The sequence below is a fragment of the Tamandua tetradactyla genome, chromosome 3, assembly GCF_023851605.1.
Source record: "Tamandua tetradactyla isolate mTamTet1 chromosome 3, mTamTet1.pri, whole genome shotgun sequence".
Classification (NCBI taxonomy): domain Eukaryota; kingdom Metazoa; phylum Chordata; class Mammalia; order Pilosa; family Myrmecophagidae; genus Tamandua; species Tamandua tetradactyla.
Genome location: NC_135329.1, coordinates 163247701 through 163273597, shown reverse-complemented (window position 1 = coordinate 163273597; position 25897 = coordinate 163247701). Strand labels below are relative to the sequence as shown.

Below are 25897 nucleotides of genomic sequence, written 5' to 3'. Positions count from 1 at the left end.
CGGCGGCGGCGGCGGCTGCAGCGGCTTGAGCTGGCGCAGGGGCTCCAGGCACGGCTCTGACGGCCTGTTGAGCCTCCCACCTGCTTCTATAAGGTTTTCCCTTTCCAACTTCAGCTACAGTGTTAGCTAAGTTTGGAAAGAAGACAGAAAGAAGACCCCCGGGCCGTTTTTCTTTTGTTCTTTGCCAAACCAGTCGTTGGGGTCTTTTTGCGCACAACTTGTATTTTTAGCGGTGCTGTCTTCGGTTCCCTGCGCCCCTGTTAACAGCAAGCTCCTTGGCGAGAACAGCAACAGCAGCAGCAGAAGAGCGAGCGGGGGGGTGTCATGACCAGGGCAAGAGATCAAAACCGTCAGGGAGGATGCTGTGGTGAGTTGTGTTGACCAAATGCATGGGGTAGGAAACACAGGATGGGCATTGGAGATGAGCAACTCCACACAGGTTTTGGGGGGAACGTGGCTCCGCTGTTAACCATAGTGTTTTGTCGCTCATTTGGCTTGTATTTGGTGGGAGTTGAAGAAAGGAATTTCAAGGTGTGGGAGAAGGTGCTTGCACACAAAGATGGAGTGACCTGGGCAGTTTGATTTGCCTTGTGCAAAAAAAAGAAAAAAAAAAAGGAGTTAAAAAATGTTGAAACAAGAGCTTTCTTCACTGTATAGGAAGTTATGCAGTTATTGACCAACAGGTTACGCTGAGTGGCAGTTAAGTAAACGGCAATGCTCCATTCCCAGGTGACTTGATAAAATGTAAATGGCTAGTCCCACAAAAATAACTTTTAATAACCATGTTTTAATAAAAGCAATGATTAAGCATTTTTACCTCAGCTCATTAAGTGACTAAAACGTTTATCTTTACCACTGTGGGTCTTTGCAGGATCCTTGGCAAACTACCTAACCTCTGCAAAATTCCTTCTCTACCTCGGTCACTCTCTCTCAACCTGGGTAAGTAATAATCCACGGTAATTCTTGCAACATTCCTTGCGCGTTTGTTGTTTCCTTCCATTCGGGCCAATTGCATTAAATCAATTTCTACTTTTGTAATAGAGTTAAAAAAAAATAGATCATCCAAATACATGTTTAACAAAAAAATTATTTCCACCAAGATATTTTCCCATGGGTGTTAATGGATGCTATTTTATTATTGGGTTATCATGCTTTATATAGATTGACAAATATCGGAGATAGTGTCAACAGGAACAGGAATTTACATTGTTTATAAATTGTATGTTGCACTTCTAGGCTGGTAAATGATAATGTTTGCTACTAAGAATGAATAAATGTCTCATATACCTTCTATTCTCTTACATTTTAAGATATTGCCCTATTTTCTTCTTCTGTTAAAATTTAATTCCATATGCTGCACTATGAAAATACAGTAGAATGGTGGAGTCATTTATAATTATTTGCTAATAACAACATTGTACAATTGGTTTAAACATAAATGACCCAAAGAACAAATATCTGAGTGACAAAAATTCTTGTCTTAAAATGTTTTCTGCAGTTAGCTATGTGTGGGGCAGTTCAGGCTATCTTAAAAACTGTTATACAGTGAACTAAATTATCTTAAAATCAGCTACCGATTCATAACTCCTTTTTTTTTTTTTTTTACCTCCTATGTGGAATTGGAAGAGTCTCAGTGTTTTTTGTGGGCCTGTGTTCCTTCATCCAACAGCAAAAAAAAGGATCTCAGAAGGGTACAGGATTCATGATTCATGATGTTAATTCATGATGATTAATCTTTGCAATTAACAATTACTCCTATTGTTTAAAAGCAAGAAATCTGGATATATTCCATCCATGGCTCTAGTATGATATTTAAATAAAAAGAGCCATCTGTAAGGAGAGAGAATTTTGAGAGTAAAATTTTTGAATATCATTTTTTTTATGGAAGCTTTTATTGGATCATCCTTAAGACATGAATACAAACTGAAGTATGAGGAAATCTGTACTTCCCTCATGCCCTTGGGAAATTATTAAGTTAGGTTATTGGCTCTTTAAGAAATACCATTTCATAGATAGCTCTTTAGAAAGGCAAGGTCCTGTCTTCCCGGAGGTTTAGACAGCGATGACTCTGCAAATACATGTAAACAAAGTGGAATCGGAGTGAGTTTGTTTCAATTCTAATAGCCAATGATTCTAAGTGGAAACCTACCAAAACTGCCCTTAAGAAATCTAAATCAATTTGTTCTTCCCAATTTAATAAGTGTCAAAAAGTCCAGTAACAGGTGGTGAAAGTAGGGTCTGTAATTCTCATCTTTTGGTTAGGACCTAGGTCTAAGAGGAAGAATGGCTCACATGCAAATACCAAGTTTAAGTGTAAGTGAATTTTGCTCTTAATAGGTTGAGTGGTCAGAATTGCCAAAAATGGATGGAACTGTGATTGTTCCAGGAGGATTTTTGTCATGTAAATTAAAGGTCTCAAAGAAAAGTGACATATACTTACCCCAACCTTAGAATAGATTGAGCAAAGAGAGTTCTTGAGGGAAAGTTGGATTTGGATTGAATACAAAAAGAAAAACTGGTGACAACCATATAAGGCTTTGTGTTTTGGGTCTTATGTCCTGTTTCACACTCTGCCTAATTTTAATTACAACAAAATATGTATGCGTATGTATATATATATATTCAGAATATCTATCTGTTTGTTCCCCTGCCAAATCATGGTTTCTTATTGACTATAGTGGCATTAGCATAGAATGGTATCTCGGCAGGTTTGTGTGGGGTTGGATACTTTTTATTTCTGGCTTCATTTCTACCTGCCAATGAATCCATACATTTTATTGTATACTATCAGAATATAAAGCAGTGTAAGAAGTGGATCCTGTTGACAAGGAACTTATAATTTGGTATGGTCTTTAAAAATATATACTCACAAAAAGATAACTCATAGTGTTTAGGCAGTTATATCTTCTGTCACCATACTATGGTGATCTTCTGTCCCCATGTACATTCTGGTTGTCTGCAGGGCTCAACCCTCACTTTACTTCATACAAAGTACCACCTCCCAACCCCACCCTGCTTCATTTTTACCTCATAGTGCTTATCATCATCTGACCTTTTGTAGATTTAGTGTTGGTCTTGAGTGTGAGCTCCATGAATCCAAGGACCTTTATTTTTGTTCACTGCCAAAGCTCCAGTGTCTGCCACAGCACTGGGTACACAGTAGCCTCCCGATAAATATTTAAGTGGACCAATGACCATGATTGCTCATTCACAGGTATTCAATAGGTGTTCTGCTCTCAGTCTAATATGGCTAGAGAGAAATGTAAACAAATCCTCAAAGTATTTTCAGAGGATGTGGGAAGGCAGGAAATGGAAGTAAAGAAGGAATTGGAGAGCCAGATTTGTATTTATTCAACATTTACTTAGACTCTACCCAGTTCTTGGACTTTTGTGAACCTAGAGTATATTACTTATTAAACTCTAAACCCTTTGGAAACTGGCATAACTACAGCAATTTTATTCCTATCCATCAAGGATTTGGCATGCCACATAGGAAACAGAGAAAAATGTTATTTAATAGTGCTTGTTTTGCTAGCTTGCTCTTGAGGAATCTAAAGCAAATTATTTGAGGTACAAGATAGGAATGATAGAAAAAGAAAGAAACAACAGAATTAGAATTGTATTTCATAGTCTTTATGTTAAGAAAGAAGACATTTATTCACTGAGGTAACCTATTATGGGGGCCACTTCTGCTTTTGCCTTTGCCTTGCCAGCTATCCAGAGGAATGGAAATTAGGGTAAAGTACTTCCCCTCTTCCCGCCCATTCTCTTCTAATCAAATCTGAATTTGCTTTCATGTCACATATTGAGAAAGTGTCTTAATTTGCCATTCTTATTAGTATCTGTCTCGATTAATGTATAAATTTGTCTTTTTATTCGTTTCAAATAAACTGTATATGTATCATGTATTTTTAATCATTTAGTACATCAGTATTTGAATCTTATCCAATTCTTACTTATTTAAGTGGAAAAATTTCTTATCACTTACTTATCAAAGCAAAGTTAAGAAAAATAAGCTGTTTCAGAAATATTAATCATGGTATTGATAAACCTCAAACTTCTTGAATATTTGTGAACTATATCTAATGTACCAGAACACCATAGCTGTTGCATCAGTCTAGATTTTTGCCTACTATTCTGTATTTATTCGTCCCCAACTGCGAAGTGCCACCATCCTCTCCTTTGTTCATTCCACAAATATTTATTGTGTCTACTCTTGGCCAGGCCGTGTGCTGAGAGTTGAGGGTGAAGCAAGTTTCAGAGCTCAGTTTCCAGACAATCAAGTGAAAATTAGTCTTTCAAACATGGTGCTAAGGAGTGCCAGCATTTCTTTTGTCTATTTGGATGTTTACTTGACCACATCTACCCCATCTTCCTAGGTCTAATCTTATGTTAAATTTGAATTAATGGCTCAAAATTATGTTCATAATTCTCTACACCAGTATTTCTCAGTCTCAGCACTGTTGACATTTTGAGCCAAATGATTGTTGTGGGGCTGTCCTGTCCGTTGTAAGATGTTTAACACCATCCCGGCTCTCTACTCACATGATGCAGTAGCACGCATGTTGTTGTGACAATTCACAATGGCTCCAGACATTGATCCTGGGCGGTGGGGGGAGGGGGATTAGTGTAAAATCACCCCCTGTTGGTAACTACTGATCTACACTAAGCTTATTGTATATGATTTGATAGCTATCATGCATCAATTTAAATTTTGAGTGCATAATATTGTCTTGGCTTTATTAAGTTAAACTTTTTTTTTTTTACATCCCTAGACAATGCTTTGTTTCTGACAGATTAAATTTATCAGGAAGATGTTAACAGACTTTGGGAAAAAGTAGGAGTGTGAGAATTCCCACATAAAGTCAAATCTGTAAAGGTTATCCAGGAATTTAGTTTCCTGTAGTGATTCCCAAGAATAGGCTATGTAAGAACATTATTGTCTTTCTTGAAGTTAACCTCAGAGGCCAGGGATGGAGCCTAAAATCTCTTAGTAAGGTCCATTATAGGTTTCTTATTTGTCAATTTAACTGGTTTACTGAAGTTTCTATTAAACTTATACCCCATCTTGCTGTAATGAATTCCAAAGTTCTCTGCATAATCTGGAGTCCAAGTGAACAAACAAGTAGGTTTTTCTTTCCTTTCAAAACCCATCTGAATCAAAATTTTAAAATATTTACTTGCTTGTGCATTTAAGTTTATTTCTGATGTCCTCGTTTATGCTGTACAGAATTTGCCCTTTTTTGAGTTCATCTTTTTGGTTGTTCTGCTGTTTTGTGACTTTGACATTTATGTGTGAAATAAATCATAGATTCTAGAATGTCTAAGGTAAAGGAAAGTTAAGAGATCACATGGTTCATTCCTTTCATTCTACAGATTGGACAACTGGCTTTTTATTGACATTCAAGGTATAAATGTTTGTGAACTAAACAGTCATTTAATTCTGGATCAATAGCAAACTTTATGCCTCTCTAAATCAAGATGAACAAATTCTAGGCCCAGGTAGAAACCTGGCACACAAAGAACAGATTTTGTCTCAAAAAGCCTTCTTTGAGTCTGGAAACTACTTTTTTCTAGAATATTCAGGAGGGTATGTGTTTCATTAATGTCATAGATTTTAGGGTTTACTTAATAATCGGGCAAGAATATCTTTGTAGTGCCTGGCTGAACAGTTTTAACTGTTTTTATACAGTTTTACAGTTTACAGTTTTAACCAGTATTCAACTCATTGGGAAGTTTTTGAATGTGAAAGTATTATCGTGTAGTTGAGAAAAGTACACTTTTGATTAGGAGGCAACTTTCTGAGTGCAGTGAACTAAAAATGAAAATATTTCATCAACACTTCTCTTCTCTTCTTATTTCAAGGGAGATCGAATGTGGCACTTTGCGGTGTCTGTGTTTCTGGTAGAGCTCTATGGGAACAGCCTTCTCTTGACTGCAGTATACGGGCTAGTCGTGGCAGGGTCTGTTTTGGTCCTGGGAGCCATCATCGGTGATTGGGTGGATAAGAATGCCAGACTTAAAGGTGAGTGTTGCTGTAATTAAGCCCTCATATTCAAGGGACCATTGCCTGCGCTTCCTCTATAAAAGAAGGAAAGGCCAATCAAGAGAAACCACCATGACTAACCCAGCAAGGCTCATGCTTGTCCAGCCTGAGGGATTGAGTGCTCAGTGGCACCACCTCTGCTTTGAGGATCCTGTGTCTCCCTCACAAAGTCGGATATCAGAAAACTTGATTTAATGGATTTTTTTTTTTGTATCTCTGGCTGTTCATAAATTCCAGATGTTAATGACTAATACCATAGCACCTTTCTAGGAACCATGTTAAATGTTAAAACTTGCTTAACCCTGACTTTCTTTCTAATCATTATTTGCACTAAAGTTGCTTTAGTATGATATTCCTGGGACGGCTTTAACAGCTACCCACTGGGTTTTCATTTAGGAGTGGGGTGGGGGGGGGAAGGAATTAAAAACTAATTATATGATTCAAGAGAGAAGATGTAGGCCGGAACTCAAGGAGCTGAATTATAATTTTTTTAGGGAAAAAGAAGAAATAATAATATATTGACATTTACTCTAGAGCATTAATACTGGAATCATTCAGTTTTACACCAGAAAGAAAGCAATTGAACAGTTTGATTATCCAGAATATAAGGGCAATGTGGGTAATCATTCAGGGCAAACTTTTCCTAAATTGATAATAATAAGACCTGGCCTTGTTTGCCTTAGACATTGGGAAAAGACTGAGATATCATTAGTTTCTTTCAGTACAGGATGACTGCTCCTGGATGTAGAGCAAATTGGATTATGAAATTCTAGGACTTGATGCTATTAGTAAAATGGACAAGATGGAAATTTTTCTATTTGAGAATGGTTGAACCAGAAAACATATAAATGGGTCCTGTATTCTGGAAAAATAAATCCTAGTTATTTAGATGATTATACCTAGGAACATAGGTTTAAATGCATACACCTTTAGCCTCGTGATTGATTGTTGAGCACTGCATTGGTTAGGAAAGAGGGTTGAGTTGAATGAAGAAGCATGTGGTATGATAGCATTCTCTTACTTATCCTTTGTACTCAATTCATATGTCACCCTCCTTGAAAAATTTTCCCTGATGTCTCTAGACTGAGTGAACTATTTCATTCTCTGTGTTCTCATAAAGCTTTGTTAATACCTCTTCTGTTGTACTTATGCTGTTATAATTATCTGTTCACATAACTATCTCCTCTTTATCTCCTTCACTTCTTTGAGGACTCCTGAAAGCCAAGAACTCATATAGGTGAGATTTAATCCTGACACAATGAATGAGTGATTGAATGAATACTTATATGTATTCATAATAAGTTAATGAATTATATATTAGAATTTTATTTCACACTGCTTTGAGAAAGTGTTTTATTGTGAAGCTTTGATATGACCTTCCAAGCCAGAATGAGCTTTACTATCCTTCAGAACAAGACCTGTAATTAGACCTTGCATTTACAACTCTGAATTTTTCAAAGTGCTTTCATAAGTATTTTATTTATGCATGATGATTCTGTAAAATAAAGATGGAGGTATTACCATCTGTTTCAGTTTGCTAAAATGCCTGGAATGCAATATACCAGAAATGGATTGGCTTTTTCAAAAGAGATTTATCAGGTAACAAATTTACAGTTGCAAGGCCATAGAAATGTCCAAAGTAAAGCATCAACAAGAAGATACCTTACTGAAGAAAGGCCTGTGGTGTCCAGGGTTCCTCTGTCACCTGGGAAGGCACTTGGTAACATCTGCTCGACTTTCTCTCCTGGGTTGGTTTCAAAATGGCTCTCTCAGCCCCTGTGGGTCCTTCTGGCTCCTCTTGGGGCATTTTCTTTCTCTCTCTAAATGTCTCTAAGCCCTCTCAGTTTCATGTCTTTTATCCTCTCTTAGGGGACTCTAGTAAAGACTGTTAAAACCCACCTTGAATTGGGTGGGCCACATCTCCATGGAAACAGCCTAGTTAAAATGTCCTACCCAATAATAGGTCTGCCCCCACGAGAATGGATTAGAAGAACATGGCTTTCTGGAGTACAGAACAGTTTCAAACCCGGACACCGTCCTTATATTATAGACACAGGCATTAAAGTAGAGATATTAAGTATCTTGCTCTGTTATCATGGTGAGTGGCAGAGAAAAGACCGACAGTTGTCCTTATCTGAGGTCCTTTTCTGCCTTTACTCTTTTGTGTCTTAATCCACACGGTGCTTCATTGTAAGAAAGCTGCCATTTCCTGGGAGGGAAGGTTTCTTTTTAGAATTTCATGGCAGAAAGCATTCGTATGCCAAGATAAACACACTGTTGCTTTATTCTTCGCAGATTTTTGTATTTCTTTCCTGTTTATCCATATTCTCATACCTTATGCAGATTCAGCCTGCCATATAGGAAGTTATGGATTCAATAAACTCCTCTGTAGCCTCCTACATGTTCTTGTTTGAACTGAAACAACAAATAGCTAAGACATATATCTTCTTATCTAGTAGTTTTATTTCTGTCAGTAAGATTTTTAAGACAATAAACTAAATAAAAATTTTGTCATAATGAATGACTTCAACAAATACAGAAAAAGTTGTGGGTCCTTCATCATTTCATCTGCAAGTTTGGTTTAGTGTGATCTGCTGCATTATACTGGCAGGATTTACTGCAGGAGAGTTTTTTTTTTCCTTGTAGTAATTATGCATGTGCATGAATGTAGTAGAACAGTGATGTATGGGGAAAAAACTGCCCTGAAGAAGAGTTTTGGTGTAGTGAATGCTTGTTTTTTTCTCTTGTATAGTGGCCCAGACGTCATTGGTGATACAGAATGTTTCAGTCATCCTGTGTGGAATTATCCTGATGATGGTTTTCTTACATAAAACTGAGCTTCTGAGCATGTACCATGGATGGGTTCTTGTAAGTTTGCAAAGCTGTACTTTATTGACAAAAATCGAACACCATAGTGGTAAAAATTGAAAAGCCTGTGAGACTAGGGGGTATTTTTTTGCAACTTAATATTGATCTTTGAATCTACTGTAATATTCTCTACAGTTTCTTTGCCCAATAATAGACATTCAGTAAGTATCGCCTCAATTTAAGTCATGTCCTATAGGTTTTTTGTTTCTGCATGGGCAGGCAGCAGAAATCGAACCCAGGTCTCCAGCATGGCAGGCGAGAACTCTGCCTGCTGAGCCACTGTGACCCACCTTGTCCTATTGATTTTTAGTGGCATTTCTAAGAATTTATTATATAACTTAGCCGTTTTCAGATCATTAGAATTAACCTGTAATTTTTTTATTATTAATTTTAAAATTTTTAAAAAATATATAACAGCAAACTGACATAAACATTCTTAACTTATGATCATTCCGTTCTACATATAGAATCAGTAATTCACAATATCATCATATAGTTGTGTATTCATCATCATGATCATTTCTTAGAACATTTGCATTAATTCAGAAAAAGAGATAAAAAGACAACAGAAAAAAATTCATACATACCATACCCCTTACTCCTCTCTTTCGTTGATCACTAGCATTTCAATCTAAATTTATTTTAACATTTGTTCCCTCTATTATTTATTTTTATTCCATATATTTTACTCGTCTGTTGATAAGGTAGATAAAAGGAGCATCAGACACAAGGTTTTCACAATCACACAGTCACATTGCGAAAGCTATGTCATTATTCAATCATCGTCAAGAAACATGGCTACTGGAACGCAGCTCTGCATTTTCAGGCAGTTCCCTCCAGCCTCTCCATTACATCTTGACTAACAAGGTGATACCTATTTAATGCATAAGAATAACCTCCAGAATAACCTCTCGACTCTGGAATCTCTCAGCCATTGACACTTTATTTTGTCTCATTTCCCTCTTCCCCCTTTTGGTCGAGAAGGTTTTCTCAGTTCCTTGATGCTGAGTCCCAGCTCATTGTAGGATTTCTATCCTACATTACCAGGAAGGTCCACACCCCTGGGAGTCAAGTCCCATATAGACAGGGGGAGGGCAGTGAGTTTTCTTGTTGTGTTGGCTGGAGAGAGAGGCCACATCTGAGCAACAAAAGAGGTTCTCCTGGGGGTGACTCTTAGGGCTAATTTTAAGTAGACTTGACCTATCCTTTGTGGAGTTAAGTTTTGTATGAACAAACCCTAAGATTGAGGGCTCAGCCTATTGCTTTGGTCCCCACTGCTTGTGAGAACATCAAGAATTCAACTTGGGGAAGTTGAATTTTCCCCCTTTCTCACCATTCCCTGAAGGGGACTTTGCAAATACTTTTTTATTCACTGTTCATATCTCTCTGGGATTTATCGGGACATCACTCTGGACAAAGCAACAAAATCTTATGCCCTACTCAAGGTTTCATGTACTTATGGTATTCAACTAAACTGTCTACATAAGTTATATTATAACCTGTAATTTTTATGTACTATATTAAAATTTTATCTGTCTATCTATCTAACCATCTATCTATCATCATTCATGATTGTGCTCCTCCAATAATAAGTGGTCTTTCTCTTTGGGTATATCAACTTTTCATGCTGTGGTTGCATGATGGCTTGATAGAAAAGAGGAAAAGGATAGGATGTGGTGGGGAAAATATCAGTTTTATGTTACTCAGAATGATGTTGATATTTAGATTGATATTATAGAATTTCAGATCTGAAGTTGACATTAGAAATCTAGTCTAGTCCCTTTGTTTTGTTGATGAGAAAATGAAGGCAAAATGAGGTTAGCTGATTACCCAGTGTCATGCAACTAGAAAATGTCAGAATTGTGACTTAAATCCAGGTCTTCTCATTTCCTCCTTTGTATTCTTTTTAAGGGATCTATCTATCCATTGGGAAAATGTTAATAAAACCCCCAATATGTTAACATTTTATGAAAATTATGTCACATAAATGTGCACATGATGATTTTTGTATTATGTGCACTACAACAGATATGGATTAAGAAGATATGTCCTTTAACTTGACCACTGCTGTTTATTGTTTCATGTATATAAAGTAAAATGATTTTTATATAATTGAAATTAAAACCAAAATGATATTATGCCATTAAAGACCATTTTTAAGCTACTTGTATAGTAAGGTGGGTACAGTGCAGTAAAGTGTGTTTTTTTCTGGGGGTGGGGAGTGGGTGCATGGTCTGGGAATTGAACCCAGGTCTCCCACGTAGAAAGTGTGCATTCTACCACTGAACCACCCGTGCACCCACCACTAACATTTTAATTCAACTTTTTCTTGTAACTTCTCAGACTTCCTGCTATATCCTCATCATCACTATTGCAAATATTGCAAATTTGGCCAGTACTGCTACTGCAATCACCATTCAAAGGGATTGGATTGTTGTTGTTGCAGGAGAAGACAGAAGCAAATTAGCAGGTAATTTTTTTTTTTCCTTTCAACTAAATATGTTACTTTACTTTAAATCAATGATCATAAACGAGGCTGTAACTTTTTTTGTTGTTGTTCCAGATAATTTTAAGAACAATAGGTTGAAAGCATGGATAGGCTTTGTTTGTTTGTTTACCACGCTGTCAGTCTTAAGTATAAGGATTTAGCTCACTGTTATAAAATTAATTTATAGGATAATTCTCTTCTATTCCATGGCAAAGCTGGGAAATGGAAGAATATCACTTTTTAGAACTCCCTTCCTCTTATTAAATTACGTTAACTGTTTGTAAATGATTACTTAATACTTAGAACAGTGAAAATATGACATGGGATAAATGCTACACCAGTCATATTATGAAAATCATTTTTCTCCAACCCAAATGGAAAAAAGACTTTAGAAATTAATCCCTTCCACTTTAAAGTTGTAATCCATGCCTTTTCCACTTTAAAGTTGTAATCCATACATAATGTAATATAATAGGTGCTGTTATGAATACTAAAGAAATAGAGGAGGACAGAATTTGATTTTTAAGCTTATAATTCACTGGAAACTTATCCAAGTGACTAAAGAAAGACTAAAGAATGCTTTATAAAGCAGCATGTCCTATTATACCACTATTACTTGGGTTCATAGTAACCTACCTCACTCAGTATTCCCTATCTACCCTCCAGAGAGCACAGAGACACAAACTGGATTGATAATTTCACAGGGTAATGGAGGAAGGTAAAGTTACCTACCTATCAGATCACCTGAATCAACTCTGCTGGTCAGTGAGATGAGGATCTTATGGACACATTACCATCCTGAAAGACAAGGAAACTATCCCTGATGACTTAAATGATTTATTCTAGGAAGCAAAGGCAAGATTATGTGTGGGGTTAGCAAGCCACTTTGCTTGACTGAACCATGTGGTTTCAAAAAAAACCCAAAAAGATAAAAAGAGGTGGTGAGAGAAGGGGAGTAAAGTTGGTGGAATTTCTGTAAGAGCAGAATTTGCTTGAGTCATCACTTTGTGGTAGCACTATTGTAATTGAGACAGAAATGCCACCATGATTTTAGAGAGCTGTATGTGACACTGATTAATTTAGCACTTGTAAGTCTTTTGTGCAGAAACTTCTCTTTGGAGGCTAAGTAGTGAGCTCATTGACTTTTCTTCCTGAGATCATTTACTAATATGGATTAATTCCATATCTCTGAACAGTTTCTTTTTTCCTTTTTAATTTGCTGTTTTAACTACATAATACCTGTCCACATTTTAAAATTCAGAAGGCACAAAAGAGTATATTTTGAAAATAGGTTACCTGTATATTTGTTGGAGTGTACTTGGGGGAAAAAGTTGGATTTAAAAAGTGATTTTCTTTCACTTGTCTGAATTTCTTAACTTTTACTTATTACTTTACCAAAATATATCTGCTTTGATATATTTTGAAAAGTAGCTCTGGACAGAGAAAATGACCAAGAATCTTTAACATATTCTAAATAAATAAATAAATACATGCATGCATATATACATACATACATACATACATACCCTATATGCATACAAATGTATATACATACATACATACCCTATATACCCACATTACTTTTTGGGGTCTTTTTTACTACAAGGTGATGTCCCAGAGCAATAACAACAAAAATATGACTGGACATCTCTCAATTGTGCCTCTTAATATTGTTATTATTATTGCAAAGTGGAAGATTCTAGGCCCACCAGTAGATTCTCTAACCTTCTGAAATTTCTCAGGTTTAAGAAAGAAAGTAGGCTGTCCGTTGAACTGCTGTCCATTCTAAGTTGTTTTAGTACGTGATGCCCTTTCAGATCCAGCCAGCAGTGTGAGTTTGCAAACGAGCGCCGAGAGCCCTCCATGCTGTCTCTCCTGAAGTTGTGACTATGCCTCAGAGCAGGATACAGAAATTTCTTTAGTTCTGAGGTTCAACAGGAGTGCCAATTCAGCTTGAAGACAGTTAGAGGAGAACAGAGAAAATGGAGGGAAATAAAGGAAAAATAGAAGAGAGAAGGGAAGTCATTAGAGAGGGACTCCAGCTGCTGCCCTGGGTGCCTCAATTTTGGGATTGTATCTCTGTACATAGATATGTCTACTCCAGTCAGAAAGAATGTCTATTTATGCAGGCTGATTTTTGAGCATTCCTGGCAAAGACCATTATAACCCCCAAACAGGAAGTTGGGCAGGGAAGACTGAATATATGTCCTGTCTGCCTCGTGGGCATGTTTTGTGTGAATTTGTGTGTGTGTGTGTGTGTGTGTGTGTGTGTGTGTAGGGTGCAAGAGAAGTAAAGTGGACATAAAGAATAAAGATTATGAGCTGGATGCTAATTGTTCCCATTTCCTTATCCCAGTATTTCTTGATTTCACAGCAGGTTTTAAAACTGGAAGTTGTATCATTGAGGGTAAAGAAAGACAGGAATTTTCCTTCGCAACATTAAAGATGATGGCATTGTGCTAAAATATAGCTGTTCCCCTCCATTTTAGACAACCTCAGAAAAAGTGTCGTTTTTCACATGAAGAAGTACTGTTAATTAATCTTTTAATCTATTAACTCATTTACCCAAGTACTTAATTTAGTGTTGTTGCTTTTAATATTCTCTTATACCATGACTTATAGCCTGTCCCATCTGTTTGAAACTCATTTCCTTTACCCAGCCTTTTTACTCCATCTCTTGCTTCCCTATATTCTTCGTGAATCACTCTTTATTTATAACTTTGAGAGTTTTCTTACCCACTATTCTGCTACTAAGCCTGATCAAATATGGCAGATAAATTTCATGTTTGAGTGCAATTAATTTAAAACTGATTTCGCTTGTGGGGTAGCCAAGCCTACTAGCTGCTATTTGCTAAACCTTTTTTTTTTTAGATTATTCTTTTCTTGAAATGTAATTTCCCCTTAAAAATGGCTAGTAGTTATTTAATGCAATCTTCTAGTCCACAAAAAGGAAAACAGTTAAATTGGAATTTAATGAGCAGAAATTTGTGTACACTTTCAGAAGACTGATTCTTCTGTGCCCTGTTAACCAGTAAAGTGATTAGGTGCTTTTTAAATTTAATTTTGCTTCAAAAGAATAAAAGCGTTTTTTTTTTTTTTTTCTAAAACGACATTTCTGTTGACACCTAAATGTCATTAACTTCCAAAGTATAATATTAAAGATAAAGATTGGTGGTGTAGGGAAGCTCCGCATGCACTTGAAAATTGAGGTAGAGAAATAATAGAATAACACAAAATTTTAATTAAAATAGCTTTTTTGATGGTGTTTTGGGTATTTCAGTTCCAAGTGTATGTTTTCTTTATTTATTCTGTAACAAATTATACAGTTATTTGGATTAATTCTACACTTCTTTGTTAGAATGTGAGTTGGATACTTATTAATGGGGAGCAAATGAAAGTTAGTGAAGTCTCTGTAAAAATGGTCACGCATAAGATCAGTGAAAATTGCCTTTGACTCTACAGTATATCAAAGCTCTCCTGTTATCAAAGAGGCATAATGTACTCATAGGACTAATTGGAAGGTAATTGAAGACCAGGAAACATTAAAGAAAGAGTAAAGGCAATTTCCTGTTAATGTACTTATTAGTCACATAATGCTTTTCCCTTAAGGTGCCCCAAATGATTGTTGAGACTTGTCTCATTAATTTTCACTCTGCCCTGTGAGATAAGGAATAAGAAAGTCAGTCGTTTAATCTCTATATGGCTTCATGACACCATGCTCTCCTGTTTTTTCTTCACTTCTAATACTCCGATTAGAATCTCCTAATCTTGGTGTGTCCTAGAGTCATCCTCAGAACTTCCTTTCTTGATCTACACTCCCTCCCTTGATGATGTCATCCACTCTTCTTGCATTAAAAATCACAAAGAAGATGATTCCCAAATCTGGCCCATACTTCTTCTTTGAACTCAAGGCTCATACATTCAGCTACCTATTTGATATGGCTTCTCAAATGTCAGTGGAGCTGTCTAAATCATATATCTAAAACCAAATGCCTTTTCTTCTACCCGCAATTTATTTCTTCTGAATTCTGTCCTTCCAGCAATTCTGTCCTTTCGGTTGTTCAGATCAAAAACTTTAGAGTCAACATTGGTTCCTCATTTTTTCTCACACCCCATATCTAATCTGTTAGCAAGTCCTTTTTCTACGCTTAAAGTATATCCAGGATTTATTTCTTCCCATTTCTGTTATTACTGTCCATTGTCTCCCATTTGTTCCTTTGCCTCTGCCCTTGCCTACAGTTTCCTTACCCCTCTCCTCATAGTCTATCAATACAGAAGCCAGAATGAGTCTTTTAAATTGTCTGTTCAAAACCTTCCAAAGGTTTCCTGTCTCACTCAGTGTAAACATCAAAGTCCTTATATTGACCACACAACCACACGTGATTGTGCCTATCTCCCTGTTTCTCAGACCTCATCTCTTCCTTATCCTCTCCTTCCCTCCCTCCTCTCCATCCTGCTGGCCTCCTAGTTGTTCCTTGAACATTCCAGGTATTACTCTCCCTGCCCTAAACTTTGCCTTTCCCTCAGTCTGGAGTTTCCTTCCCACTGACACCCATGTGATTCACTCTTGCCTCCTCGATATCCCTCTTTTTCAGAGATTTCTTCCCTGACCCCACCTTACTTAAATCTGAAATTTCTTCTTTCTCCTCAGCCCTCTCCTTTGTCTGCTTTTTCTTCAGCATAGCGTAAAATGAACATCTGACATATGCTGTATAATTGTATGCCTGTTGATTTATTGTCTTTCTTTTTCCACTAGAATGTAAGCTCCATGAAGACAGGGAGAGATATTCTTTGTTTTCTTCATAATGCCTAGAATGGTACCTACATTATAATGTGATTCAATAAATATTTATTGAATAAATGAATTCAATTAGAGTGACTGTTGCATTAGTTTTAAAGCCGGATTTCGACCAATTTATACAATCCCAAGGGAGTCAAGATTTTGGGGCAAATTTACTGTAACTTAATCCAGACAACAAATGTTTCCTAACAATGGCTTCTTTACCCATGTAGTGCATTTAGAAATGTAGATTTTAGAGATCTATACTCTTGGTTCATATCTTTGTTATATAAGTAGGACAGACTCCCTTTGATAGGTTTGCACACTGATCTGCCTCTTTTGCCCTTTTGCCCACTGTATAGATATGAATGCTACAATACGAAGGATTGACCAGTTAACCAATATCTTAGCCCCCATGGCTGTTGGTCAGATTATGACATTTGGCTCCCCAGTCATCGGCTGTGGTTTCATTTCGGGATGGAATTTGGTGTCCATGTGTGTGGAGTACTTTCTGCTCTGGAAGGTTTACCAAAAAACCCCTGCTCTAGCTGTGAAGGCTACTCTTAAAGTAGAGGAAACTGAATTAAAACAACTGAATTTGCAGAAAGGTAAACACAATATGATGTATCAGTCCTTTTATTCTGATATTCAGATGTTGCATGTTGGTGAAGACCAAAACTATTTTGAGTTGGTATCAAATATTCTGGACGAGGTTAAATATGCCACTTTGATGGGTGAAGCCAAGCCAGAGCTTTTGGGAATGGCTCTGGGCTAAACCTGGAGGATTGAAATGGTACACTTGGCCCTTTTCCTTCATGTGAGCTATAGACACAGAGGGGCAGCCAGCTGAGGGATGGCTGGGCACAGTTGAGCAATAACAATGGAAAGAAGAGTTGGAAAAAGAGAATAAGTTAATTCCTACGACTCCATGGAGGAGAAGTGACATGGCCATTTGTCAGTCGTTTATCAGACAGCGGAAGGGAAGAAGGCATACCCCTTCCTGGGTAAGGACATGAAAGGGGACATTTCCCAAGTAAAGAAGCATAAATTGAGTTTCTGGGTAAATCTTAACAGGGTCAAAGAAAATAAGATGCTGTCGTTTCCTAAATTAAGCAATGTTCATATTTGATCTAGTGAGTTTTCCTGTTAATTACTTTGGTAGGAACATAATTTCTAAGAGGGAGAGAGAGAGAGGGGGAGGTTTTGAGAAAGAGATCAATTATATTTTATTTATTTAACATAAATGCTTTTTGGTGATTGTACCTTGGCTGGAATTCTTAGATTATTAGTAAACAAAAAGGCATATAAAATTCTTTTCCTTCCTCCACCCCCTAAAAAATTATGATTTCTTTTCATTAACAGATACGGAGCCAAAAGTCCTGGAGGGAACTCGTCTCATGGGCGAGAAAGACCCTAACATCCTTGAGCTTGAAGAGGAGCAGGAACCCAGCTGTGCCTCCCAGATGGCGGAGCCTTTCCGCACCTTCCGAGACGGCTGGGTCTCCTACTACAACCAGTCCGTGTTTCTGGCCGGCATGGGTCTTGCTTTCCTCTATATGACTGTGCTGGGCTTCGACTGCATCACCACGGGGTACGCCTACACTCAGGGACTGAGCGGTTCCATCCTTAGTATCTTGATGGGCGCTTCAGCTGTAACTGGAATAATGGGAACTGTAGCCTTTACTTGGCTGCGGCGAAAATGTGGCCTGATTCGGACTGGCCTGATCTCAGGTTTCGCACAGCTTTCCTGCTTGATCTTGTGCGTGATCTCCGTGTTCATGCCCGGAAGTCCCTTGGACTTGTCTGTTTCTCCTTTTGAAGATATCCGTTCTAGGTTCATTCAGACAGAGCCATTGTCCACAACTATACCTACAAGAATGCCTGGAACCATCTTTACAACTGAAATTCACGTGTCAAATGGGTCTGATCCTGCTAATGTTGTCCCAGAGATGAGTCATAAATCTGTGCCCTTAATCTCTGTCAGCCTGCTGTTTGCAGGTGTCATTGCTGCTAGAATCGGTAAGAAATCTCTTTTTTAATACTAACGAACTGGTGTCATTTTAGGATGTGGACACAGGGAAATGATCTGAAATATTCCCTTTATGTTAATTTAAGCAAAATCCACTGTTTGTCTTTATGTATAATCCAGCCTTTAATTCAGAAAGTTTTATTTATATTTAAAAACCTATGTTTTTTGTGTTTGTATTGACATTTTCTTTCTTAAAACGTGGTTAGGGCTTGAACATTTCTCCTAAATGAGTATCTTAGGTTTTACTCTTTTAAAATAATTTAATTCATTTTTAAAAAGATATTAGCTATGATAATTACAGTGCCATTTAGTAATTTAGTCTTTACATTGCTATAACTCTACTGAAAGAATTATAATTTAGAGAGTATTTCTATGAGACAAGGTAAAATGATAGTAGTTTTGGTTTAAAAACAAAGATAGCAGAAAAAAATATTCTTCAAAGATCCTCTATAGTGGATGTGCATTTATTATATATTTTCCCACACAAATGGATTTGGAGCTATGAAAGGAAATATAATGTAAAGACTATTACAAATCAGAATTTCAGTAATCATTAATAGACTCCTGATGAATTATCTCTGGCTGAATTCTTTCTTGAAATGAAACTATATTTATCTTGTGACTAAGCACCTTCATTAATTTATCAGAGACATTAATATTAAAGCAAGACAGGTTTATTGTAGAGGCTTTAGAACCCAAGCAGTAAATGTAATAATAGTTTAAAGTTTCCTTATACTTTAACCACAGTATATGAGCTCCATTCATTTTAAACTTAAAAAATGCTCGTACTTACAATAAGATTTATTTTACCTCTGATTTTAGAGTTTTGATTTTGTTGTAGGAGCAATCACAGAAAAACAGAATTAAGAAGTTTGTAGATTAGGGTGTCAAAATAATTCCTTGAAGCCATAAATAGCCCAATATTTATTAATGTAAAATAATTTTCTGAGGCAGACTTTGATAAAAATGGGTAAGGTGACTTTAAAGCAGTAGGGCCCAAATGTGTGTTTTGCATATGTCAGCGAATTTGTGTCTCTAAATACCTGAAATGTACAGTTATAAATTAAGATACAATCTTTAAAAAAAAAATCTTTTATTTTAGGTCTTTGGTCCTTTGATTTAACTGTGACACAGTTGCTGCAAGAGAATGTAATTGAATCTGAGCGAGGCATTATAAATGGTGTTCAGAACTCCATGAACTATCTTCTTGATCTTCTGCATTTCATCATGGTCATCCTGGCTCCGAACCCTGAAGCTTTTGGCTTGCTCGTATTGATTTCAGTCTCCTTTGTGGCTATGGGCCACGTTATGTATTTCCGATTTGCCCAGAAAACGCTGGGCAACCAGCTCTTTGTTTGTGGTTCTGATGAGAAAGAAGTCACGAATGAGAATCAAGCTGATACATCTGATGTGTAAGACAGTTTAACTGTTGCTATCCATGTTACTAGATTATAGAGAGCAAATGTGCTTATTTTATACTTTAGAATTCCAATAAATGGCTGGATGTCTCTCTCTGGTTTTACCACTACTATGTCTTGAGGTCTAAAAGCTATTCAAGAAACCTAAGTCAGCAGAAGTTGAGCAGGTTAATTTCCCTTACATTTAGGATGGAAAAAAAAATAGAATAAACTCAGTAAATATGGAGAATATAATGCTAACACTGAATTTCACTATTTCTTATGAATAGATGAAATTTTACATACATGAGTTATCATTTAATTAACTTATTTTTGGCAAATATTTATCTGTACTAGGATTCATATATATCAGTTTTCCCAAAAACTCATTCTTTTTAAGTCAATTTACCTTTTTTTTGCATATTATTCTCATTTATATTATAAAAACAAATTCTCCAAGTATAAAGATTAAAATTTGATAATCAGTATTATCCGAATTGATCCTATTGATCTTAAGGTATTTACATATATGTAGAAAAACTAAATAGTTAACTAGAAGTCACTGATAGAGTTTATGGTTTAACTTGAGAGAGCACCTTCACATTTTTATCACATAGGGCAAAATATTATAATAAGCATATGTAGCACTTCATAAAATATCTATCATGTAAGCTGCAGGTAGAAGCAAAGCTGTAAAGTAGACTTATAACACAGTGAACGCATAAGAACTTCAAATATGCCAGTAGTTTTCACATGTCATATGCTAATAGTTTGGCTATAGAAACTAGAAGCTAGAAGTCACACAGAAGGATGAAATCTGAATTTAACTCATGCCACTGTTATTAATGATCTCTGCTCTTCAGAAATATGAGGGAGTAAGTCCTGAGACAGGCAAGTTAAATGTAGGAAGAGAGCCTGCACTTGGAAAGATTTTGTTGTATACATCAGTTGGTTTACTGTTAACACACTCAGCGCATTTTTACTTTTACCATTTTGTACCCAGGAGTCATTTTTACACAGTTGTAGAACAAGAATGTTTGTAAGTGTCCCCCTTTCAAATGTCTTTGAGAAGAATGGACGAAAAAAGAAATGTTTGTATTTGTTTTCAAAAACTGTTTTACAAGTAATTTTTCCGACATGCCAGTACCAACGTGGTACTTTGCCTTAACTGTTAATGCACTTTTATGGAGACTGCAATACGTTGCTGTGAGCACTTTCTTTGTCCTTGAGGTTTAATCTTTTTCTTCTTTCCACAGTATGACATAATGATTTGCTATGTTGTAAAATCTTTGTAAAATATTTCTATATAAAATACTTTAAAATTCTTGATGTCTTTTTTTTCTGAATTGCGTTCCCCAATTATTTAATATCGCTTTTGTTACAGGGCACCTGTTTGAGATAATGTGGGTTTCTTTTCTTTCTGTAGTGGAAGCTTCTTAAAGCTACAGTTTTTCATAATAATTCACATTCTTATTGTCTCTCTATTTGTATTTCTAGTTTATGGTGGCCTGGATAAAAGTGTAGTGCATATGAGGCCCATCATTCATTCTTCAACCTTGAAGAAGTCACATTAAGCTGAGTTTTCTGTGAATAGGGGATGATCCTTTAAAACTAACCTGCCTACCTCATAATTTTCATGATGTTGTCAAATAAGATAATATACTTGGAGGCACTTTGTGACCCACAAAGGAGGCAGCAGAAGTATTCTGGATAATGAGGGGAAGTTGAGAATAGAGGCCAGAGTACAGCTATGTTCCGTGTTCAGTAAAGATTTACTAAAGATTTGATCTATGCCCTGAACTGTGATCGGTCCTGGGCATGCAGATTTGACTGAGTTGTGGTTGATCTGAGGCCAATTTCCCCCCAGAATTGGGAGCTTGGGAACTTTGGGCATGACTCCCAGGTAGACAACAGATGTCTCTTTTAGGTTTGGCCGCAGTCTTGAACAGGTATCTATCTGCTCACCCCCACAGAGATTGAGTTGGGGTTGGAGAGCTGCCCTGAGTGTTCACAGCTGTAACTGAAGGCCTGTGACCTTGTAAAATGAACAGAACCATATTGGCATGGGAAGGTTTCAAGTCATACAGCATTTTTCCAGACCGCAGGCCTAGCCAGAGAAGGCCCTATGTGGGAGGAAGGAGCAATGTGGCTGGAGAGGTAATAGGAGTTTTTACAGCTGCCGTCTTCATCTCTGCAGACTGCTGCTCAGACCAGAAAGGCCAGACAGGGAAGCGGAGGAGAATCACTGCTGATCTGAACAGTCTTTGCCATTTCCTGCCCCAGGGCATGGAAGTAGGGCATATGTAGACAACATCCCTGCGTCCAGGTGTGTTTCTCGTTAGGGGCCACACACTCAAATACCTACAGGATTAACTAAGTGAATTAGAAGAAAATACTCTTCAATATGTAACTGCATCTCACAAAACTATCTCTTATTTTGTTGCCACTTAAAAACAAGTTCAGTATATATTCTTTTATGCTTTTCTCTATTCCATGCAGATTTCTTATTATTGTTATTAAGTTGGTTCTTTCAGGGTAGACACCATTTTTTTTTTGCAAATGAAAATGGGGAAGTGGTCTTCATTTTGATAAAGAAACGCTTGGTCTACCTCTCCTTGCTCTCTACTCTTTTAAAATAAAACAAAGAGAAAAGTTTAAATAAGAAATTACTTCCCTGTTTATCATAAGACAAAACATAGTGCCAGAGCTCTGCTAAATGGTGCAATGTACTGGCAGTCCTGTTGGAGTAAAGGAGGGAGCTGGAGACCATACCCCAGCTAAGCAGTCCCAGCTGCCATGCTGGAGTGTGGGCTCTGTGCTGTCAGATCTTTCAATCTTTCAAGAGAAGAAAAGAATCTGGAAATTTGTATGAAATCTCCAAATCCTTAAATGCTGGCAACTAATCTGGAAATGTTAAGAACATTTTGATAACCAAACAAAATACTCATGTTCTGAGGCACTACCATGGCCTGCCATTTTTTGAACTTTTCTCTAAGGGGATGGTTTATAAGCAAGAGAGTTGTATTTGTATAAATTTAGTAAGTGTAAGAGGAGAGGAGAAATATGTACAAAAATTTCAGAGCAAGGAGGGCAAGAGAGAATGGGATAAACACATCTTTTTTTGTGGTGAAATAAATGTTAAACTGTTAGGCATCCTTTATTGGCGATCATTTGAGGTTTAATAATCGAGAGTGATGTTGAGAATTGTCACAATTTCTTTATTCGATGTGTTATTTGCACTTTACTTCATGTGTTGTTAGATTATAGGATAATGATGGTCTAAAAAAAAAACCTGCTGAAGTTTCCCTGAGTTATAAAAAAGAAAAAGAAAGTACAGAAGTTTTAAATAGTCCAAGTCTCCTCTTCCCATCCCACCTCTTAAATCCTCAGAAGTAACCATTGTGACCAGTTTAGAGTATATAGTCAATTTCCTTTTAATGACACATTAAAAAAATCCTTTTAAATCATCATTTGGTTGGTTCATCAAGATTTTATCAATTGTTCTCTCTATCATCTGTCTGTATTTATCAATATCATTTAACTATCTATGATCTATGATTGATCTGTCTATTGATGTACAGTTTTTCCCCTCAAATTCTAAGGAGAATTACAATAAAAGTCATGCTTGCCTTAAAAGTATTCATATAGAAATAACAAATTTGAAAACACAAAACAGAGGGAAGCAGGTACACAAATTACCTAGTCTGTTCTTGTGACTGAGAAATAAATTTAGTGCTGAAATTCCTTTCAGCTAAGACAAAATAGACAGCTGAGTTTTACCTTTTACCCCACAAACGATACTCACTTCAGACTCTAACTTCAGTTAAACATTGCTCCTTCTTTTATAATGTTTCCTTTCTTCCCTTTAGATCCACCTTTCAGAATAATCTTTTCATCAGAACATTTTTATTTTACAAGATAGCAATTCAAGAGTAGAGTTGAAATGTTAGAAAAACCTCATGACAACACACGTACATTCACCACAAACAAGTCTGAACTGGCTACATTTAGTCACACTTTAATACTAAATGCTTTTTTCCTTATGTGGAGACTTGTTTACATTTTCCAAGTCCAGAAGGGAGCAAATATTTTATCTAAAGTATGGACAAATGGGAGATCAAAGTACAAGTGTTTTTTTCCACATTCTTCACCCCTGGCCTTCACTGTGAGTTAGTATATATTTTTCTATTTGAACATTTTCCTTATTGCATCTTACTAGGAGAAAAGTACACTACAAAGTGCCTGAAGTAATTATGTTCAAAATTGTCTTCGAGAGTGGTTGTCCTTAATTCACAGAAGCATTTGTGGGGATGATAATATAAAAGTTAATCTAATTAAATAGATTAAAGATATAAGAGGATACATATGTTTTATAGTAATTAAAACATTTCAGGAGAAATCCTTGTTTTGAAGAATGTATTTTGAAGAACTTAGAATAAATGATCCTAATAAGTAGGGCATGGCACTTATTACATCATACCTAAAGGGATATTTGAGCATAATGTATATTGATTCTAGAAAGAACGATTGTCCAATGATAGGTTTAAACTTTATTTAGTACAATGTATTGACAAAATAGACACATATTCTTTTATCTATTAATTCTAAGTTATTTAAGTAAAAGACACTATGGTGGAAAGGAATTAACATTTGAACATCTATTTTTTTCAGCATTTTTTCATCCTCACTAGGATACAGTGAAGTAGATATTATTATCCATGCTTTACAGATGAGGGAAAAGAATCTTGCTCTCATGTACTTATAAAGCCATTAAATAGCGAAACAGACTCGAAAGCAACTTCCTTCTGGCTCCAGAAGCTGCCTTCTTTCTCCCATACCATCACCCTCACACGAGCTTTTTCTAATGGAAAGTGCTCAAAAATCCTTTCTATTCTAGATGGCCATTTTGTTTATAGAAAACATATTTAAATACCTTCCAGTGAAGTGCATATAACTGTATTAACTGACTCATTGAACATGAAGGATTTCTGAGTGTTTTTCCAGGGAACTAAAATTTTTCCAGTGTTCTTAGCTGCCACCCCCATTTTTAAATGTCTTAGTGCTAGTGCAGCACTTATTTACTTTGGCACTTTTTAATACCCATATGAGGTGGTTTAGAAAAATTGTTGAATGTTAGAGAGACCTGGGTTCTATCTGTACCTGGCCCTACAAATTACTAGCTCTCATACCCTGGGGCAAATTGTTTAACTTCCCTGAACCTGTGTTCTTCACTTATACAATGGTATATCAACACCTGTATCTTAGAGAATTGGCCCAGTACTTGCTTTAGAGCCCCTAATATTCGTATGAGGTAGAATTGAGGATATCCTTTGTTCTAACATAATTTATTATTGTCTGGATTATTTTCATGCAGCATTTGAAGAAAATGTGTGTTGTGTGGGATGAATTATTTGGTTAAATACACCAATTCATTTTACCTGTTCCTTTTATTCTCCAATTGTGACATATTCATTTTGACAGAGCAAGTCTACAAAGAAACCCTGTCTAAAAGAAAATACATGAATCAAATTTAGTTTCAGTTTTTTGGAGAACAAATAGCTGTGATTTCTATAGTAGGTCTTACAAATAACCTCCATGGAAAAAAAATGAGAATTCTCATCACTATTTTTACTTCTATTATCACATCCTAAAGAAGGGAGAGAGAAAGGGGGAATGGAAGCAATGAAGAAGAAGGAAGGGCAGGAGGGGAGAGGGAATTCTTAAACATACATCTTAGTTGAGGATAGTCGAGGGAGCACATGTATTTAAATATTCTTTCTCTTCAAATCCCACTGAAATGATGGGAAAAGAATGTCAAAAAATTTAGCCCATTCTTTCTGAGATCATCAGTAGATTAAAGACAAATGTCTGGCATTAAAAAAGCAGATGAAAGCATATTGACACATAAACCCTGGCATAAAAGTCTGCAGCACAGATGCAAGACACCCTTTCTGGGATAGGTCAGATTGACAGACATGCAGACACTTTGCAGGATTTAGCCAGAAGGATTTTATACAAAATAGTTGTCCCTTCCCACCCATGCATACGGCACAGCTGATGGTGGTGACGTTTGCAAATGGATGACTTAAAAAAGTGAACAATTTATCTGGAAGGGACTAATGTTCCTAGTAGAGTATGGGCAAAGCCTTCTCATACTGACATTGGAATTGGAACCCCAATTGCCTTTGTGCTCTCTGCCCATGCAATTTAAAGTGGCCTACCCATTGATATAACTGCCTCCCCTACCCAAAAATTTCCCCACCAGGGTGATATCTGCTGAGGGAAAAAA

The 25897-nt window shown here is 36.6% G+C and overlaps 1 protein-coding gene across 1 annotated transcript; it reads left to right on the top strand.

Annotated features, from left to right (window-relative positions):
* SLC40A1 (solute carrier family 40 member 1) lies at window positions 1-20933 on the top strand. Its single transcript, XM_077154412.1, has 8 exons — window positions 1-367; window positions 872-939; window positions 5866-6025; window positions 8799-8914; window positions 11258-11384; window positions 16545-16790; window positions 17545-18201; window positions 19314-20933. The coding sequence occupies exons 1-8, from the start codon at window positions 325-327 to the stop codon at window positions 19625-19627; spliced, it is 1731 nt and encodes a 576-aa protein (XP_077010527.1). The 5' UTR covers window positions 1-324; the 3' UTR covers window positions 19628-20933.
* Window positions 20934-25897: the final 4964 nt, after the last annotated feature.